The following is a 22,558-nucleotide window of genomic DNA, read 5'->3' as shown; positions in this document are numbered from 1 at the left end:
CTCAGTCTATAGAAAACCCGCCCATACAGGCAGATACATTCACCAACAATCCCATCACTCCTCCTCGCAACAATATGGAGTCATTAAGACACTATGCAACAGGGCTGAACTTATCTGTTCCAATGACAATGCCCTAACCACAGAACTAAACCACATTCTCAACACTTTCTCAGCCAATGGCTACACCCCCCCCCCAAAAAAAAAAAAAAAAAAAAAAAAAATCTAAACCACAACTCACTCCAACCCCCCACAACAAGGATTACTCTAAATCCATCACCATACCCTATATCCGAGGCATCTCGGAAAAAATTACAAAAATCCTAAAAAAACATGACTTAACTTCTTGTTACAGACTATATAAAAAAATTGGCATCCCTTATCCGCTTGACTAAAGACTACCCCCCCCCCAGACCTACCTGGTGTATACCAGGTCCCTTGCAGCTGTAAGCTGTCCTACTTTGGCCAAACAGACAGTGCAGTAAATATCAGAATTTCAGAACACAAAGATTACATCCGGTTTCACCAATACAGCCACTCAGGTCTTGCTGACCATGCACTGGATACCTGCCATAGAATACGGTGCACGATAATACACCGTAGTAAAAATACTACGGTGTATTATCGTGGTATTTTTACTACGGTGTATTATCGTGGTGTACTACGGTGTACTTTCATATTTGTAAAAATACAAATATGAAAAGCTTTTCATGGAATCAGCTTCAGCCCCTAAGAAACAAACCAAACCTCAACAAATTTGGCTGCATGAGACTGCCTCAAATATGGGAAACCTACATCAGAAGACCTTCAGCTCAATCGCCTAAGAATACCAACATTGCCTGCTATGGGGCACCATCAGGACTTTAGGAGAAATAATAGCTTCCTGCTTCTTCCTCATTTACTGTTTGTTGTGCCTGCGTGCACGTGTCTTGTTCTCAAGTTTCTTGAAAATGGCAACATGACGTTGCTGAAATATTGAAGTATATTAAAATTTATTTTAATGTATATCCTAGTTGATGTTGTAATTTCCTTAAATTAGTTAGTAAAAAATGTACCCAAGTCATAAACAATATGTTTATCTTACAAGTAGTCCCACTAGGCATTTTATCAGAATTATCTTTGTGAAATATTAATAACTTTTTTTCTTTTGCAGGAACTTCTAGAGTAGCAGTGCTCTGAGGCCAAATATAAATGTGTCATGCAAAGACCATTAAAAGAAATGGTATATCTGAATTACAGTTTCATACAATAAAAAAAAATAATAAGAAGTAAATATGTACATAACTGTTTCTGTCACATTTATACATAAAATAAGCATATAGACCTTACTGGGAATTGAAAGGTTGTTGGTTATGATTTTTTTTTAACATCAAAGAAGTCTTTTAACTTTAAATGCGGAATTTTATTTCATCAATAAAATTTTTGCTTCTTGAAATATGAAGAGAATTCATAGAAACAGTATAATTTATTTAGATGTTCCTTGCATGTGACAAATATTAATTTGTATTTATAAGTCATATACTTCCAGAAGTTCATAAATTACAAATTGATTAAATTATGATTATTTTTACATATTATACATTCAATAGCAATGGATGGAATTATTTATGGAATTATTTGATATTCCAAGTTATTGATGATGTATACTTAACTTACTCAGATATTAAAAGAAAGTATGTAAAATTTATCCCCCTGCATCATCTTTAGCATAACCTTCTTTTTCTCAGTTAATATAAAGTAATGCTGTTGTTAGGGAAAGCTGTCTTAATCCTTTAAAATGTTTGCATTTGATTGTTTTTTTTTTTGTTTTTTTTTTTTGAGAAATAATTGACATTAAAATACTTACTACATAAAAATGCTAAAAATAACAAAAAAAAAATGAAACAGGAAAAGAATATTATGTGACCTTCATTACTTTTCATAATACTTGCTTAAGCTATGCTAAACATTAATTTAAATAAATTAATTAATAGGAAAATCTTGCATAATGATTCTAAATGCCATATGCAGTACCAGAGCAGTTACACAAACTGAATAAGACTTAGCAACAGGGACCAATGGGATATCAGCACAGATGCTGATATCATATACAGGGGATGTGAGTCTGCAAGGTTTAAAGTGATGAGTGATGCACTACAGGAATCAGTCTTTTGTCCATTGTTATTCAATCTTTACAGCTGTTTGCTGATGATTCAAAGATAATAAGGATAATCAATAATGCAGATGATATGCAGTACTTTCAGAATGATTTGAATAGGATGGAACTGTGTGTATGTGAAAATTGTTGTCAATTCAATGGTAGTAAGTGTCATATCATATTGATGCGATTATGCTAGAAGAAACTGATCAGGTTAAAGATCTTGGAGTTTTATTAGACTGGAAGTTGAAGTTCAGGTGCCATATAGCAAAGATCACAAAAACAACTCAGAAAATAATTACAATGCTGAAATAAACCTTAACATGTAAGGAAGAGCCATTTTTCCTCTTTACATGGCCATGATATGACCTCACTTGGATTTGTGTGTATAGGTCTGGTTTCCATAGTAATGGTGATACAGTGAGTACAAAGGAAAGTGTTAAATATATCAGGATTATAGAATATGGATAATGAAGAATGATTGAGAATTTGTGGACTGCAGACACTAGCAATGAAGAGAATGAGGGATGACATTATTGAGCCTTACAAACCACCATTTGGTCGCTCAGGATACCAGTAGATGGAATTATTCATTTTATATAGGGTGGGAAGAGGACAAGAGGGCATCAATGGAACTTGAGAATGAATGCAGTGAAGAAATTAGTGCGAGTTAGATTTTTCTCTCATAGGGTGGTATGTAATTGGATTGGATTCCTTTTGGAGATTGTGAGTGCAGGTAGTGTGAATGAATTCAAGAAAAGGTATGACAGCTGGTGTGGGTGAGATGTAGTTGCCATCAATGAGTCTGCGATTCCTTGAAATATCAGCTTATCTGAATTGATAATTTAAATGATTCACAACTGTTATTAAATTAGTTAAAATAACTGTGTTTGAAAATATCCACATTCTTGCTTTATTTCTTACAGTAGAGCAAGAAATAATGAAAGTGAATTTATTATTGATTGCTAATTTATAATAATGCATGTTTATTCATTTAATATACAAAATGTGATGCATAATTAGAATCAAGTGTAAATTTTTCAGATGCCTTTTATTATGAACAGTAAATGGCATTCCACATAGTTACTGTTAATGAAATGTCAGTAAATTTAAAGCTAAAATACCAATTATAAAAAAAAATTTATTATTATTATTATGTGACACCTCCAGGGATTCAAGGACTCATCGCAGGAGGACAATGTACTTAATAAAATAAATTTGAATGTTATTGTAAAAAAAAAGAAGAAAAAAGTCAGATATCAGATTAGAAAAAATAGTATGATATAGTTGAGGTTTTTAAAATGAAATGTTATTATTATTATTATAATAAAAAACCTCCATGGAGTCAAAAACTCATCATGGGAGGTCTACTGTTATACACACGGTTTATCATACCTTGCCTTAAATATATTCACTCTCTGCACTCACCACACACTCTCAGGCAATGCATTAAAATCACTCGCCATTCTCCATGCAAAAAATCTGCTCCTCACTCCCTTGCTCGCACTCTCCTTATACAGCTTCCAGGGATGACCTCTTGTTTTCTTCCTATGTTCACTCATTCTGTGTAAAACCTCCATGACATTAATCAGGTAATAACCTCTTAACAGCTTATATGTCTCGATCATATCCTCTCTCATTCTTGTATCCACCAATTTCTGCAAATTCCATTTTGTCAATCTGTCTTCATACTCAACATTCCGGAGACCAGAAACCACCTTAGTCAATCATCTCTGAACCTTTTCCAATACATGTTCATCTTTTTGTAAACAAGGTGACCAAATCTATGCACACAATCGATATGCGGCCTGATCATAGCCTTATAGAAGGGAACCATAACATGCTTACTTCTACAAGTCAGTGTCCTCCGCATCATTCCCATTATCAACTGTGATGTCCTCACAATTTTGGTAACATATCCCAGAAATTTTAGGTCCTTGTCTACAATCGCTTACAGATATCTCATCTCTTCTACCACTTCCAAGATATTTCCATCGATTGTGTACTCTACATCCCATCTCTGCTTCCCAAATTTCAAAACCTTACACTTTTCAACATTGAATTTATTCCTACTTATTTACCCATTCAGCCAGTGTATTCAAGTCCTCTTGCAAGGCTGCAGCATCCGCTCTGCTCCTGATAGTTCTCCCCAACGTTGCATCATCTGCAAACAATTACATATCACCATTCAGAACTCTCCAAATATCATTCACATACAAATTAAACAGCAGTGGACCTAAAACAGACAATTGGGGGATAAACCACTAGTAACTTTCTTCTTCTGGGATATTGCTCCTCCATAGACAACTCGCTGATACCTATCAGGCAGCCAATTTCCAATCCAGAGAACTCATCTACTGTTCAGCTCCATCCATTCCACTTTAATTACCACCTTGTCATGTGGCAGTTTATCAAATGCCTTTGCAAAATCTAAATATACTACTGTATATCCAACACCCTTATCCAACACATTTATCACTTTATTATAAAAAGTAAGCAGATTGCTAAAGCACAATCTTCTTTTAGTAAATCCATGCTGGCTGCCGAACAGTATTTTTCTGTTCTAAACCCAGTTTTGAATCTTGGTCCTAAATAACATCTCTAATAACTTAACCACAACTCCAGACACACAGACTGGTCTATAATTTAAAGCCCTGCTCTTATCACCTCCCTTATGAATTATAACAATTTTACCCTCTTTCCACTCCTTTGGAACTTGACCCAGTGAAAGATTCATGTTGAAAAGACATGTAAAAGCTGCTGTTAACTCTCTGGAACATTCCCTCAAAACACATGGTGAAATATCAAGTCCCACAGCCTTATATACATCAAGTCTGTTCAATTCCTCATATACCTCCTGTTCACTTACTAACGGTTCTTCCTCCTCCTTCTTTCCCACTGCTTTCAAATTCTGCATGGTATTACATTCATAAGAATGAAACACTTTATAAATTGCTCATTAAATATCTCAACTATATCCTCTGCAGCGGTTATCATTCTTTCACCAATCAATCCCATCCTACCATAATCATTCTTTCTTCTACTGGCCACATATCGAAAAAACTCCTTAGGATTTTTTTTGGCCACTTTAGCTAACTGCTGCTCATGCTGCACTTTTGCTACCCTTATCAAGTGAGTCACTTTCCTCCTGTTCTTTGTACTTCTAATGTAACTGGTTGTTATAACTACTCCTCTTGTGTTTCTTCCACAATACCTTCCAGATTGCATACCTTCTCTTAATTCATCTATTTCAAACCTGTTCTATTTACCCTCTTAGCCTTTGGAATATATTCTGATATTGCCTCCACCAAATAGTTCTTGAGTGGGACCCAAGCAGCATTGATATCCTTTCCATACAGTTCCTCTTTCCTATTTATTATTGCAAGCTGTTTCCTGAACTTTTCATAATTACCAGTCTTATAATTCCACATATATCCCTTTCTAAGAGATGTCCTCGAATGACTGGTCACCCTGCAAGTGATCACCTCGTGGTCACTCTCACTCCCTGGTGGAAGATTTGACACCTCATTTATAATAACATCATCTGATGAGATGATCAAATCCAATACTCTTGATCCTTGTGTACCGTCTGTTACATACTGCCTAAGGTAATTGTCTTTCAAAAACTCCAAAAATTCATTTTCTTTAACCCCAGATGCAGTCCCTTGAGGTCCAGTCTATATTACCATAATTAAATGGCATCCATAATGATCACTCATTTCTTGCTAGCTAGACCAATTTGCCTATACATTTCCTTCTCATTACCCTCCATATTACCAGGTCTATAGCAACACCCAACTAAATATTTCATCCTGTTTACTTCTGCCTCACACCATACTGCCTCAAAACTGTGGCAACTATTTGCTACCATTAACAGTACTCCTCCTCCGTTTCTTCCCTGTCTGTCTTCATGAAAAATATCATATCTGTTCATCTCTATTGCTGTCAGGATATCATCGTCATCTATCTATGTTATAAAATATAATTAAATAATTTATAAAAATATATATGTATCTAGGCATCATGGCTAATTAATAATTAGCATTGGTATAATAATTAGTTTAAATAATTGAGTTTTCTTCTCATTGGAACTAAATGTTTCAATCAAAAAGAATGAAGTTTCAATATGAAAACATAAAAAATTAACTAAATGTTGCTGCATCAGCATAATAATAATAATAATTAATAATACTTAATTGGATCTCATCTCTTAATACATTAAGCTCTATGACCTACCACCCAGGTAACACGTTTTTCTTAAATTGATTTTGCTGTGATAGAACAATTAATCTTTTAGACAGTCTTTCCTGTTTTGTAGGGGAGGGGGGGGGAGACTTTAAGCAGAGATGAGAAAACCCTACTGGCTCCATATGAGATGAACTAACTCACTTCATTTGAAAGATTACCCATGTCCTAAACAGCATTCAAACTTATGTCTTTCTCAATCAAAAGATACATTATTCTGAAAGAGCTGAAAATACTATAATTATTAATATAATTTGTGATTAATATAATGCTTAATATTTATTTACCAAGGACACTTTTGCTCATATTGGAACTCAGTTTACTAATTTGGTGGTACTTTATATATGAGGAGTTTACACTAAGTAATGGTGAAACTAAATGACCTCAGGCTTTGACTTGGAGCCAGTAAGACAGATTGAATATATCCTGAAAATAACGTTTGTTAATAAAGATGTGTCTACCCTTTGATCATCAAAGATGATTGAAAGTATTACAAGCTTTTTTTTTATTCCTTAAAAAGCAGGTTACAACCTGATTAATTGGACTTTAAAATTTATTATATTTTGACTTGAAGTTGTAATTTATAGTGAGTGAACTATTACTTATTTTTGTGATTCATATGTCATAGACGATATTCCCTCTAATTTTTGCCAGCCACATATGCATGAAAAACATTTTGTGCACAAGTTTCCAGTCTCAGACTCAGTGTGCCTGTACTCACAATAGTTAAATTCACAAGCCAAACTGTTAATTCGATATGCCTAAAATTCATGACAATATCTTGTTAAAAGAGCTGGTTCATTGCATGCTAAATATTTCTATAAGAGCAACCTAAATGCTTACTCCTTCACCTATTTAAATACTGCATATATCTTCTTCTTCTTCCTTTTCTCCTCTTTTACCTTCTGGGGTCGAGGATTTTCTAATCATTTTACCGCAACTGTATCACAAGGATAATGTGGTTAGCCCTATGCCTCCTCCTGGTGTGTCATACGTTTGTAGATGTGTGTGTTCACTGGCTGGTTTGCCTGTTCTGGGGGACAAAACACACACACACATGTATATATGTGTGTGTGTGTGCAGCATATAAATGATCAAATTCCAAATGTTGTCACACTTGTCAAGCCACTTAGATTTAAACAAAGTTGCAGTTTCTTTCCACTTTATTTTTGACAATGAGATTTTGAGGGTTTAATACACTAAAACTGCTAATATAATATTTCTTATATTAATGTTGCCCTTTTTCATCCAGCTGTAACCTGTAAAATTGCAAGCACTAAATTAATTTTCTTAAATCGACATAGCAAAAAAAATCCATCGCCATTTGTATGAATTCAAGTGGCCACTCTCTAGACAGTAGACATCAATATTCTGTCTATGCTTTACACATGTGCTACTGGTCAAAAAAGTAAGTGCACTAGTAACTACATGCACAGAATTTTTGCTTTCATAATTTCTAATTGTCAGTTAATAACCTTTTTTACATACTATAGAAATAAATTATACAATAAATCATACTTGTCACTTATTTTATTTAGTAATTTCTCCAATGTCTTCACTCCAGTATTACTGTAACCCATTCCACCTTAATACACTCTAATTAGCTGCTTTTAGCATGTGGGCATGGTGCCAACATCACCAAGTTGCAGAGCTATATTTGTTTAGTATCTAATGTTTAGACCTTACAGTCACTTAAACTCTTGTAAATGTTGATGGATTTTTGTAGCTACACAGATTTAACCCTTTAACTGTTACGGGCGAGTTAACTCGAGCACGGAAAAAAATGGCGCCCTCAAGTGGACGCCATTTGAGGTCTTTGTAGATGCATATATGCATATATATACGTAGATGCGTATATATACATGGAGAATGCATATATATATATGTATTCTCCATGTATATATATGAGAATGTGCCAGCAAGTTGCAGAGCTATATTTGTTTAGTGTCTAATGTTTAGACCTTACAGTAAAGGTCTAAACATTAGACACTAAATCTTTTATGTTTCATAAAAATATTGTAAGAATTTTAATTGATTTTATTTATAAATGTTTTGCAAAATTAATTGAGCACATGGGACAATGTCAGTAGAATATAAAATCAGCAGTTAAAGGGTTAAGAATTAACTTAGGGTTTGTGCCTTGTGACATTTGCTAATGTGAGCACAGGCTACCACATGCATTGAGTCAGAGACTGGAAGTTGTGCACAAATGTTTTTCATGTACACACGGGCTAACAAAAATTATAAAGAATATTGATAGACACTTTGAATAAATAGTAGTCCGCGCAGTTAGCCTAGTGGCTATGCGCTTCGCAACCATATGCCTGGGGAAGGAGTGTCCTAGGTTCAATTCCCGTCGGTGATGTGAGGAGCCGAAGGATCTTCCTCAGCCATAGCCAAGTTAGCCAGTCTTGGGCATGGACAGCAGGGTTTTTTCCCCAGTTTATTCTGGGGTTTTTCATCCTGCAAAGCAGGCAAACCGGCCTTGAGAACTCAACACTACAGGCCGTAGGATACACCGGGGCATAAGGCTGACCACCTTCTCCTGTAAACGGAGTGAGGTCCGATGATCAATGGACCCTCGACACCGCAAGGTAAAAGAGGGTATAAGGAGGATGATGATGACGACTTTGAATAAATATGCCTCTGCAACTTACTGACATCAGCATCAGTTTTTACACATGGCACAGGCTGAAAGTAATTAATTAAAGTGTATAAGTTGAAATGGGTTAGAGTAATATGGAGTTCAGACATTAGGGAAATTACTAAATAAAATAAGTGACAAGTGTGATTGACAAGTGTAATTTATCATATAATTTGTTTTTATAGTACAGGTGACCCTCGTATAACACAGTACTTATACAATGCGGTTTCGATATAACGCAGTCTAAAATTGTAGTAACCCTTGTTGAACGCGGTACTTATACAACACGGTCTACAAATTGTAGTAACCCTTTATCTTTTCATATGTTTATCACCGCGCGACTTAAATATCAAATTTTATCTTCGTTAAATTGTGTCTGCCTGTATCCCGCATGTATTATAAGTAGTGAATTTATATTAGGGGAAATACCCTTTAGCACGCATGTACCTCAATTGTTTACTGTATAAAATGTTTATTGTTGAAAATTGTCCTCGTTTCGTTCCAGGAAAGTGCATTAAAAATCATAAGTGTGTTCATCTCAAGCCGAGCACTTTATTTTCTGGGGAGTTACATACAATATGTAATGCTTGCTTTTTTGTATAAAAAATTATTTTTATAGTAATGGCCACAAACTGCAATGAAAGTGAAAAACCAACATTGAAAACAAAATTAATTTCTCTCGAAGAAAAATATTCAAAATCTTGGATCGGTTGAAAAATGGAGAAAAACCAGGAGTTTTTGCAGGGACTTTGAATTTAAATGAATCAACAATTCGAACAATCGAACAAAATGAACATAAAATCCGAGAAAATGTTTATTGCTGGGTCAACAATAACGGCAAAGTGCATTGCTCGTATACACAATATTCTAATGGAAAAATGGAGAAATCTCTAATTTCGATAGACGATTGCACTTCAAAAGAAAATTCCTATGGATGGAAATCTTATTAAACAAAAAAATCTCAAAGTTTATAAACATTTATAGTGCAGACCAGGTGTTCAATGCAGATGAATTTGGGTTATATTGGAGAAAAGTGCAAAAACGCACCTATATTTCGAAAAATTAAAGATTAGCTCTGGATTCAAAGTTTCCAAAGATAGAATTACTCTACTGTTTTTGTAGTAATACATCAGGTGATTGCATGACAAAACCAGTATTTATTGTTCAATCCTCAAATCCTTGTGCTATGAAAGATTAAAATATGCACTATTTTATTTTGCCTAAAACATTTATGCATTATGTGCAATGAAGTTTAAGTACAAGTTGTAATTTTTATACTATGTATTTGTTTCATAGTTTATGTTTTCTTAACTTACATGAATTACCTGAATTAAATAAAATTATATTTTTGTTGGATATGTCATTGTTGTTTATATAATTTAAAAAAAAAAAAAAAAACTATTTCAGAACATAACCCTACTTTTTCTATGCGATCTGAGACTCGCATAATGCAATTTATATAGTGCCATTTCTGCGGAACCTAACATCTACGTTATACGAGAGTTATCTGTACATTCAAAAATTAACAATAAATTATAAATTCTGAAAGCATAAATTTCATGCTTGCAGTTACTAGGTGTGTAAGAACATGCACAGCTTGTTAGAGAACATTTGTCATGTATTTTCTCACCAAATATGATGTAATATCAAGCCATGTTTTTGCGCTGTTCACAGAAAGACTGGTATAAGTACTGTATGATTCCTTGTTATATATTAATCTGAATGGTTTGTTTTGCATTAAAAAGAAAGTTGTGCAAGATTATCATTTATAAGACATTAAAAATGTTGTGTTTGTGTGTGAGAGAGAGAGATTCATTGCAAAGATAATATAATCTGTAATTTCACCAATCAGTATCTCTAGCATGGTGGTAATTGTACTAGGAAAAAAAAAAAAGTCAAAGAGAGAATTCAAGAATGGATAGATACAAATACGATGCTGTATGAGGGCCAACATGGCTTTGTGAAAGATTGGTCATAATAGAGTAACTGCTGAGTTGGATTAAGGAAATGCCTACACAATGATTTTACAGGATTTTGCAAAGGCATTTGACAGAATACCACAGGGAACTCTGCTACTGAAATTAGAACAAACAGGAATGTACATGACAGTAGTTAAGTGAATAGGAGGATGGCTGATGGACAGATATCAAAAAGTAGTATATGGAGAGGCAGAATTGAGGCAAAAACAGGTTAGTTGTGTGCTGCAAGGTTCAGTCTGGAACCATTGCTGTTTAATTTGTACATAAATGATACAGAAAATGACCTGAAAGGAAATATTCAGTTGTTTGCTGATGATGCAAAATTCGGTAGAGTAATAGTTGATCAAGTCAATATGGAGAGTTTGCAAGACAATTTAAATATGCTGTCAGCATGGGTAAAAAACAATGGATGTCAGTTTAATGTGGAGAAATGTAAAGTTATGCATTTTAATGATTACAAGCCATGTATCATATTGATGTCACTGTACTCCAGGAAATAGATGAAGCTAGAGATTTAGGGGTGATGGTAGATGGAGAGTTAAAGTTTAGAAGACATATTGCTAAGGTAGCCCATAAGATTACTTGGCTATTGAAGAAAACATTAACATGTAGAGATAAGAAAGTTGTTATTCCTCTTGATATGGCCTTGATATACCCACATCTGGATTACTGTGCTCAAGTCTGGTCCACTGGGTTTCTTGGGAATGTTCCCCACGAGAATAGGTTGAGGGTGTGTGGATTGCAGAAATTGGTTGATAGGAAAAAAAAGAGGGGATATGATAGAAACATTTAAGTTACTTAAATGGCTTTATAGGACACTGATGCAGGGGAAATATTTCAGCATTTGGCCTAGAGGGACCAGAACAAGGAGTCATCCCTGGAAGTTGAATGAATGTGTGGTTAGTATGGGTATGAGGACTAGATTTTTTTTGTTTGGAGAGTTGTAAATGAGTGGAATGGGTTGCCAGAGTCATTTGTGAGTACTTTGTCTGTTAATGGATTCAAGGAGAGGTATGATAGATTATGACCTTTTTTTCTTGACCACTAGTATTAATAAATTAAAGACTTAATTCGGTATGTTAGTCAAGTAAATAATTGTTTAATATCCGACTAGTTTCACTGAGTAATATCTGTCAGCATTTTCAGGGATACACTGGTAAGCAATGGAAAGTAACAAAAACTAGGAAACTAAGCGACAATTCCAAAAATTATATAAAGTTATCACTGAGCGTGATACAATACACATCACAAGTACAATGTTTATTTGTTGAGATATTTATTGTAATTTTCATGAAAGTTCATTTCTTTTTGGTTAAATGATCTAATTAGAGTTTTCCATATATCTGGTAGGATTAGGCCTTGATTCTTATTTAAGTTACCTGTTGAATGGGCGACTGTAGCAGCTTCTTTGAATGTTCTGGAATGGTAGTTCTCTTCTATGTAAGGCATATGACTCATATCCCATTCAGTATTATGGTTGGTAGAGGCGAAGTGGGAAGAAAGGCCTGATATATCTTGTCTGTTATTCCTTACATAGCCTATGTATTCTTTCTTTCTTGTTTCAAAACTTCTAGATGTCTGTCCGATGTAATTGATGCCACATGAACAGGGTATGCTGTAAATTCCAGAGTATTTGTAGAAAGGATGACTATCTTTCGGGGATCTTATAAACTTTTGAATGGTCTCAATAGGTTTGAAGGTTACTCTGATATTGTATGGTTTTAGAAGAAGAGCTAATTTTTTGGATATGGTGCTAACAAATGGAATTGTTATAGAGCTGATGTATTGGGTTTCATCTCGTTGTCTTTGTGGTATGTCATTAAAGAGAATCTTGTTGATGAGTCTTGTAGGGTAGCCATTTAGGGATAGATCTCTGGATATTTTCATTAATTCTTCTTGTAAGTCTCCAGGGTCTGTGGTACTGTATAGCTCTTTTTTAAGCATATGGATAATGCTGAGTTTCTCGGATACATGGTGAGACGCTTTGAAATGGAAGTAGCATCCAGTATTGGTAGGTTTTCTGTTTACCAACAGGTTGATGCTATTGTCAGTTTGTTTCTTAATAAGGACGTCTAGGAATGGAAATTTATTATCTTTTTCTAGTTCCAATGTGAACTTGATAGTGTTGTGGAAGCAATTAATTTTGTTTAGATAATCCATTAGTTCTTCTTTTTTGTGATTCCAAATGATGAAGATGTCGTCAACATACTTAAACCAAGTGGTTGGTTTAGGAGTAATTTGGGATAAAATTTGAGTTTCCAAATTTTCTAAGGATAGGTCGGCACAAGAAGGAGAGAGAGGGTTACCCATGGCTAATCCAGTAAGTTGTTTGTAGTAGGTTTTTTGCCATGTAAAATAATTTGAAGGTTAAACAATGCTTGAATAACTTAGTGATGTTTGGTATTAACAAGTTTTCTAAGATGTCGATGACTTCTGAAACTGGAATATTTGTGAATAGAGTTGTGACGTCCAGGCTAGCCATAATATTATCTTCAGAGATACAGGTGTTTTTTCATTTCTCCAAGAAATGTTGTAAGTTCTTGATATAAGAATCCGTGTTGTGAATGTGTTGTTCTAACATTTTGGCTAGATATTTTGATAGCTTGTAAGTAGGGGAATGGATACCATCTACTATTGGACGTAGTGGTGTACCTTCTTTATGGATTTTGGGAACACCATATAGTCTTGGAGTTAACGGATGAATAGATTTTAGTTTTTTGATTAAGTCCACAGGCTAGTTGGTCATATCACGTAATAGTTCATTGGTATCAAGATGGTTTTTGTGCGTAGGATCTGTGTTAAGAACATCATAGATAGATGTGTCCAATAATAGGAATATGAAGAAAAGATCAATAATCTTAGTATTTAAGATGACAGCGTTGTTGCCCTTGTCTGCTCTCAGTATAATGATTTCTTTGTTGTTCTTTAATTTGAGTAGTACTTTTCTTTCCATAGTGCTAGAGTTGGTGTGAGAATATCTAGAGGGAGTGGAGAGGATTAAGCTGCTTTTTAATCGTAGGTCATTGGCTATTGTGTGTGGAAGTAATGAGAACGCTTTCTCTATAACAGATATATAAGCTGTTTAGCCATTCCATTTGTTAGCACCATATCCAAAAAATTAGCTCTTCTTCTAAAACCATACAGTATCAGAGTAACCTTCAAACCTATTGAGACCATTCAAAAGTTTATAAGATCCCCGAAAGATAGCCATCCTTTCTACAAATACTCTGGAATTTACAGCATACACTGTTCATGCGGCATCAATTACATCGGACAGACATCTAGAAGTTTTGAAACAAGAAAGAAAGAATACATAGGCTATGTAAGGAATAACAGACAAGATATATCAGGCCTTTCTTCCCACTTCACCTCTACCAACCATAATATTGGATGGGATATGAGTCATATGCCCTACATAGAAGAGAACTACCATTCCAGAACATTCAAAGAAGCTGCTACAGTCGCCCATTCAACAGGTAACTTAAATAAGAATCAAGGCCTAATCCTACCAGATATATGGAAAACTCTAATTAGATCATTTAACCAAAAAGAAATGAACTTTCATGAAAATTACAATAAATATCTCAACAAATAAAACGTTGTACTTGCGACACGTGTATTGTATCACACTCAGTGATAACTTTATATAATTTTTAGAATTGTCAGTTAGTTTCCTAGTTTTTGTTACTTTCCATTGCTTACCAGTGTATCCCTGAAAATGCTGACAGATATTACTCAGTGAAACTAGTTGGATATTAAACAATTATTTACTTGACTAACATACTGAATTAAGTCTTTAATTTATTAGGTATGGTAGATTTTGTGGATAGATTGAGTCTCTCGTGATGAGTGTTTGGACTCTGTGGAGGTGTCCATGTAATAATAATAATAATATTATTATTATTATACTGTAGCCACTGTTGTATAACAGTGGCTGCAGTATAATAATTGTTGTGAAGAACATGGGAGTAATCTTGTACTGAATACTCAGTAGGTGAGAATGAGGATAGTACATAGTATTATCTGATATTCATCATGAAATTTTAACATTTAAGTTACGTCAGATCTAATGTTTGTTTTTTGCTACCAAAAGACAACTTTTTTTTTTTTTCTTTGTAGCGATTGAAACATATTAGCTAGTCAGGGGTTGTTATCAGATTGACATGAAAGAGATTTTTCATAGAATTGGAGGGGGAGAGAAGGTGTAGAACAAAGAGGCCATCCCTGAAAAGTATATAAAGAGGGTGTGAGGAGCAGGTTCTTTACATGGGGAGTGGTTAGTGAGTGGAATGCATTGCCCAAATATGTTGTAAAGACACATTGAATCAATTTAAGGCACATTTGGATGAGCTTTGTGTTTGATAGTGTGTACCTCCCACGATGAGTCTGGCTCCATGGAGGTCAAATGTTAATTATATATTAACAGTTAATTATTATGATAATAATAATAATATAATGATTAATTTCTTCTGTAGTTGTAATATTACTTGTTAATGATATTGCTCCATTTATTATTATTAACCTGTTTTGAGAATGCTGTGTTTAAAATGTATTTTCAAAATTGCAATAATTTTTCATAATTATCACATAATGTTTTCTAGCCATACTTTTTCATTCCTGAAATGAAATTTTGAGCAAAATAACTTTTTTCTAAATTCAGTTTTATGTTTATATCAGCATAAAATATATTTCAATCCCATCCCATATGAAGCAGATTGATTTCTTCTAATTGCATGTTATTACATTCAACTTGATTTTCCTCAGCTGTCTGAGTAAAACAAGCTACCCAGCTTAAAAGTTTTATATCTAGTGCCATTATTATGCATCTATATATATTCAGGGGTTATACCTCATTGACTTATTCAAGTATATTTTTTTTCTTTCTTTGATTTTTTGAAGAAACCTTTATTTCTTTATTCTCACAGCATTTTGCACTTTTTAAATCTTAGATATTAATAATAACTTTTTTTAGGATTTATGTGAGAGGGCATGGAATGGAAATTAGAAAGCGCTTCATAAAAACTTTCATGCAGCTCATTTAATGAAATTAATCACTAATAGTAAAATAATTCTGTCAAGATATATACTTCTTAACATGCTTAATCTGTATGAAATTTTTATGTCATATTTACATGAATTGAGAGAAATAAATTTCAAACATTTGAATTTGTTAAGGGGATAGAGACACAATTCATAATAGAAATGAAATATTTTACTGATTCTAAAGTGTAATTTTTTGATTGATATAAAATACTATGCAAGGGGACCAAAATGTATTTTAATTTTTTTTTTTTTAATCATGTAAAGTATATCTTTCTAAATGCAAACTATCTTGATTTCATATGTATGTATTTTACTGTAGCCATGAATTCTAAAATAATATAACTTATTTATTTTATATATAATCAACCTAGGATTTAGCAGATAATATGAAATTAGATTTGAACATCAAACAAACAAACAAAAAAAAAAAAAAGAGTCGAAACAGAGGAGGAGAATAAAGTTCAACCTACTTTCACTCTGATATTTATTTAAAAGTGTACTTTCAGCTGTATATATATTTTCACTTCTTCTTTTTTTTATATTATGTTTTCAGTTGTAAAAGAAACTCATATTTTTTGGACTTTTAGGTCTATTATTTGCATAAAAATACAATACATAAATTGTATTGAGAAATTTTATGTGCCAAAAGTTAATGGTTTATGTAAATTGCAATACACTGTTAAACAGTATTAAAATGGCAAAAGCTAATTTTTTTATATCACCTTAGAGAGAGTGGGAGTCCTTTTTTTGTTTTGATAAAAAAATGACTATTCATATTTCATACTTAAAGCAGTTTTATGTAAATATATTTTAGATAAATTTATAAATGATAGTCATCATAACAGCACGGGTTTTTTTTAGATAAATTTTTACATTCACATTATTACCCTTCTATGGTACCTCATAAAAAAGAATTCATATTATACTTGGCAAGGAATTACATTCTTGTTTAATTCTCTACCCAAGCATAAGCAAACAAAATTTGCATGTGAAGTTGTCGTTGTATGAAATTGATGTGATATCAACTGTCTCTATATTATACAAGTAAACCAGTTGTGAAGGCACTTCACATGAAAACTTTGTTTACTTATGCTTGGGTAAAGGATTATCAAAAAAAAATCAGCTAACACCTTTTATTCCCGTATAGGGAGTAGGCAAGGCCGTTTTAGCCCTATCTAACTTTTGGAGACTGAGTGGGCAGTTGATTCTCCACTGGTGGCTAATCAGAGATAGCTGGCTCAAGGCTATCATTAATTAATCAGTACGCAGTGAAGAGACAGCTCAACAATTGCCGCCATCGTGTGGTCTCTTGCCCTAACACAATATATTTAACGTCTGAAATAGTGTGGGTTCTATGGTCGATTTTCTTGAATTTACGGGATGAAAAACCTGAGTTTCCAGGAGAATAAACCTGCTTGCCCATGCCAGAAATCGACTAACTTGGGAACAGGTCGAAAAAAGGCTTAGAAAAATTTCCTCTAGTCGCCGACTAGATTTGAAATGAAGTCTTTCTTCATGCAGATTAAAAGAAGAATATAATTTCAGAATAGGATACAAATCATGATCGTTGTCATCAAAATCTTTGTAGCTCAGTCAATCTTAAGTGACTACTGAGACTCAAATGTTATTGGAAAATAGATGCCCAATTCCAGATGTCATGAGCAACAGAATTTTCAAACCTTTTCGTTGCTTGCATCCAAGGGTAGATAAGGTTGACTTGGAGATCTGCAGTTGAGCAGGAATCCATACTAGCGGTCAGTAGATTAACTGCCAGGTCTTCAGGTAGCCAAAAAAATTAGCTGTGACTGATCTTCCAATGATTTTGGTGAGAATTGAGGTAAAAACATTGGGACAGTTTGTGGCTGCATTGCATATAAGAGAAAACCTTTTGTATGTTAGTACTGTGGAACTGTTGCCTATGTCAGTGTTTCTGAAATTTTTTTTTTTGGCTGCAGCCTACTTGGACAAAGTATATGACAGCAACCCACTAGTCCCATACCCTTTATCAATAGATCATTATTATATGAAGGCTCACCTCCATAGGTCATATGGAGGTGAGTCTTCATATGCTTCCCCGACTAAGAGCAAAACAAGTACAGAGTAGTTATACACAGTGGTGAGCTATAAGGAGCTCGCAGGGGCTTGTCTGAGCCCTTTGTTAAATTTTTCTCAAATTTGCGATCCCCTTGTTCTTCTTGTTTCCTTTTTTTTTTTTCAAAAAAAAAACAAAAAAAAACATAATTTTTTGAAATATATTAAGCGAAAAACTCATACGTTAACCTAACAAAGTGATTTTATTAAATAAAATATTATAGTTACTGTTACTACAATTTTATGAATAAGAATTCACTTTTGGCAATCGCATATAAATAAATAGGACTATAAAATAAAAATAATACCCTTGATTGGTACCGTTGATTATCACATGAAGTATAAAAAAAAAAGAGAAATATAACGGACTTCAATATTATTGTGTTTAGATAATATTTATTTATTATTTATAGATTGTTTGTCATAAAAACTTCTATTGCAAACAAAAGAAATTTATTTTGTTTATAAAAAATGTGGACTATTTCATATGTGCGATTATAAAAGATTTTATTCTTATTATATTTTGATAGTTATAAAATTTTTTCTTATGTAAGATAAATTAATACAGATGATTGTGTGCAAATATTTCATGTTTAGATCATGAAAGATTTGTTTAAAAATGATAGCCTTTACAGGTTGATGTCCCCTCATACTTTTTGATTGGCATTTGTACACAGGCTGTATTAATAAACGTTTTTGTGTGAAATACAGCTTTTTTTTTTTTGCTTGACGTTGCGAGCCCTTTGTTAAAATTTCCATAATTCACCACTGGTTATACACAATCCCAATATACTTTAGTGGAAAATCATATAGAATTTTTCAGCATACCATGGCAGCACTGATGCTGATTTTATGGACCACTATACACTTACATGTTGAAATTATATACAACATATTTGAAATTATGTACAACATATGGTCAAATATTATTCATATTATTATATATTGAAATTAAATGAATTATGTAAGAAAAGCTTTTTTAAAGTATTTTTTAAAATCTAAAAGAGCTACACACTAATAACCACATTATCATAACCAAAGCAGACAAAGAGAACACAACGGTGGTGATGGATTCAACAGAATATGAAAGCAAAATGCACACTTCTGCAAGATCAGTCAACATACCAAATTATAGATCAGGATTCAACCAACTTACAAAAGAATAAGGTGTGCAAATTATTGAAAAAAGTCACTTCCTGGCCTAAAAAAACAGTTAACAAACTCAAGCCCTTCCACGTTAAAGCACCAAGGATAGCACTTGTGCCCTATTGTGGATAGTGTAAACAGTCCCCATATAGACTTGCTAGACATTTAGCTAAACTACCAGCCACTCTTTCAAATTCTCCCTCCTTTGTTAAAAATTCTACCTACCTACAAAGTATTTTAGAAAACCATACCTTAAAGAGTTCAGACATAATGGCAAGTTTTGATATCACTTTATTATTCAGAAATGTACCATTAATTGAAACCCTTGATTTACTAAAGTCACACTTTCTCCCTGATATATTTGAACTATTTAAATTCACAGTACATGCAGGTTATTTTACATGGAAATGGAAAATATACAAACAATTAGGTAGGACAGCAATGGGCTCCCCCCCTCTTAGCCAACTGCTACATAGAACACTTGGAAAAACTAGCTATCAATACAGCCACTCTCAAGACTTTGGCTATGTATGTTGATGATGTGCTTGCTATTTGGCCACATGTCCAGACACATTGGAAACATTCTTAGCAGGGCTGAGCCATGCAGAGTGTGCACTGTACAAGGGTGCTTGAAGATAGGGCGCCATTTCACTACAGGAAATAATTTAAAAAATATTAAATTTTCTTATTCTTGAATTAAATCATACTATATAAATTACACAATTACAAATTATAGTTAATGCAATAAAGATGAAATTTTAAATCAGCCAAATTATGAATTCTTAATAATCTAACAACATTTTTAACTTAATACATCACCAGTTTTATTATAATTTGTTTGAAGTGAAACATCAATATTACAACAGATTTTATTTCACAGAGTAAGCATCGACTCAGCGAAAATTTTATAAACATTCTCGATTGTTTATTACATTTTTAGTGGAAATTGTTAGTTTAAGACAGACCATGAATTCATTCTTACACTGTGCTTTGCCCAGTAACATCGACAGGATGTAGCATAGAGGCAGCCTGCCTCATGCCGCTGCTTAATAAGGGCGCTCGTTCAGCCATATTACAGCAACAGGATATTTTACAAAAATAGTGTTTAGTTAGCAAATAAAAAAAGGCGCCATTTCCCATTGACAGTGAAATATGTGCTTATTATATTTTATTAATAAAAAAATTAGTCATACATACTAAAACTAAACATTTTAGAACCCACTTATCAGATACTTAAGGAAACAACCCATAAAGTATCATACGATGTGAATTTCATAAACTCTTATAGTCTATATATATATATATATATATATTAAATTATATTATGCATGAATTCTCCTACTGAAATTGCTAGTCTCTATCACCCCGAATTTCACACGAGTGATAACTCGCTCCCTGCAGTAAACAATACGCCATCCCAACAGCCGTTATATGGCAGAAACACGAAAACCAATTAGTTTTATCATGTCACTGGATAAGGTTCACAGACGTTTGCAGACTGTGTAATATATTTCTCAACAAATAGTGCAATTACAGACAATTGGGAATATAAACACCAACTAATGAATCATCTTCCCTCCAACAGAAACTGCCATATACACTCAAGCAAACCACATGTTGCAGGTGCAACATATGGTTTTGCTTGACACTACCCCTGTCATGAACGTGTTAAAACTAAGAAATATATAGTGAATGCATTTCAGATATGGGAATCGGTTTAAGAGAATTAGCATTTCAATTCAATTGTCAGCTTGTTTTGTTTGGGTCGCATGATCTTTTGTTAATACCACACCAATCATATGCACTTCTTAATAGCTGCTTTTTCTCTATTAACCTACAATCGCGCACATCTTTCACTTCTCATTAGTAATTTGTCAAGGATTGTTCATTATGTATCTGAAATCTTAAATTACTGGTAATTTTTGCTTGATATAATGGTAAAGAAGGTGACTCTATTTGGATAGATAACTGATTGCACACAAGGAAACCGCTCTGGAGGATAGAAGAAGTGATGGAGAATAGAAGCTTCTTGGTAAGTCATACCCATTTTCGGTTGTTGTTTTTTTCCTGAAAAACTTTAGTTTACGAAAATCTCCGCATATATCTCGCAGCACGATTTTTTAGCTTTAAGTTTAGGAAAAAAGTGCGAGTTATAGTCGAGTAAATAAGGTATTTTTTTTAGCTTTCAAATTGTTAAGTATGAATCATTGGTTAAAGACTGGATTTATAAAACATACAAAAGAGAGCAGATAGAGAAATAAGCAATTTCACTCCTTTCATTGATGATAAATTATTTATATTAAGTAAAAATGTATAGAATCTTTATAAATTTTGTTCTGGAAAAACTTTTATTGGGATTATATTGATCAAGTGTATATAATAAACAACTAAATTATACCAACTAGTTTCACCAACTAAGTCTGTTGGCATCTTCAGGGTGCATAACTGATGTAAGGCACTAAAAAGTAAAAAACTGTTACAAACTATAATCAACCGATTCCAATTATATTAAACAAAGAACAGAGCGCGTACAATACATTCATAGAGCGTGGATGATCTCACTTGCTGTTATTTAGGAATGTTCATCCACGCTCTATGAATGTATTGTACACGCTCCTCTGTTCTTTGTTTAATATAATTGGAATCGGTTGATTATAGTTTGTAACAGTTTTTTACTTTTTAATGCCTTACATCAGTTATGTACCCTGAAGATGCCAACAGACTTAGTTGGTATAATTTAGTTGTTTATTATATACACTTGATCAATATAATCCCAATAAAAGTTTCCAGAGCTTTTTGGTCAAGAAAATTAAACGTTTTTTTAAATTTTGTTCTATTTAAAAGAATTTTTTTGTTTAAATATACATCTAAATTCAAATAAAACAGACGTTTACAATGAAATGTATTTTTATTTATTATTATTTTGATAAGGGTACTTTGAAAAGATACGAAAATTAAAGAAGGGGCACAAGGATATCTGAAGTTTCAGAAACACTGATCTATCCAAAAATATTTAGTCTGAAACATAGGTGAATATTATGATGTTTGTTTTCTTAAATTCTGCTTAGAATTTGGATAGACGAAATAGCGTCTATCCAAATATACACTTACATTTTTTTCAGCGTCATTTCATTTTTGAATGTGAAACATTTGAGTTTATTGTGTATTCTGTGTTTAAGTGACAGGACAATTTTGTACGTTGATTGTGTACTTATTTTTGGATTTTTGATAGACAAATGAAAGTTTAAAGATAATAGTTTATAAATTATAAACATA

The 22,558-nt window shown here is 33.2% G+C and overlaps 1 protein-coding gene across 2 annotated transcripts in view; it reads left to right on the top strand.

Moving 5' to 3' along the window:
* Positions 1-21,285, top strand: part of LOC150109287 (sortilin-like) — a 508,125-nt gene extending 486,840 nt beyond the window's left edge. Inside the window, exons 26-27 of one of the 2 annotated variants that reach the window (XR_016549652.1) lie at positions 1,151-1,265; positions 21,247-21,285. Coding sequence is in view for 1 of the 2 variants with exons in the window: in XM_090406996.1 (XP_090263122.1) it covers positions 1,151-1,165 (15 nt within the window). In the remaining variant the exon portion in view is untranslated. Of the gene's footprint in view, positions 1-1,150; positions 1,627-21,246 lie in introns of those variants that run through there. The other variant, XM_090406996.1, reaches the window with a different exon arrangement.
* Positions 21,286-22,558: the final 1,273 nt, after the last annotated feature.

The sequence above is a fragment of the Typopeltis vanoorti genome, chromosome 2 (assembly GCF_054136105.1).
Source record: "Typopeltis vanoorti isolate ZY-2024b chromosome 2, IOZ_Tvanoo_1.0, whole genome shotgun sequence".
Classification (NCBI taxonomy): Eukaryota; Metazoa; Arthropoda; class Arachnida; order Uropygi; family Thelyphonidae; genus Typopeltis; species Typopeltis vanoorti.
Note: the sequence above shows the minus strand (reverse complement) of the source record. Positions and strands in the feature narration are given on the sequence as shown.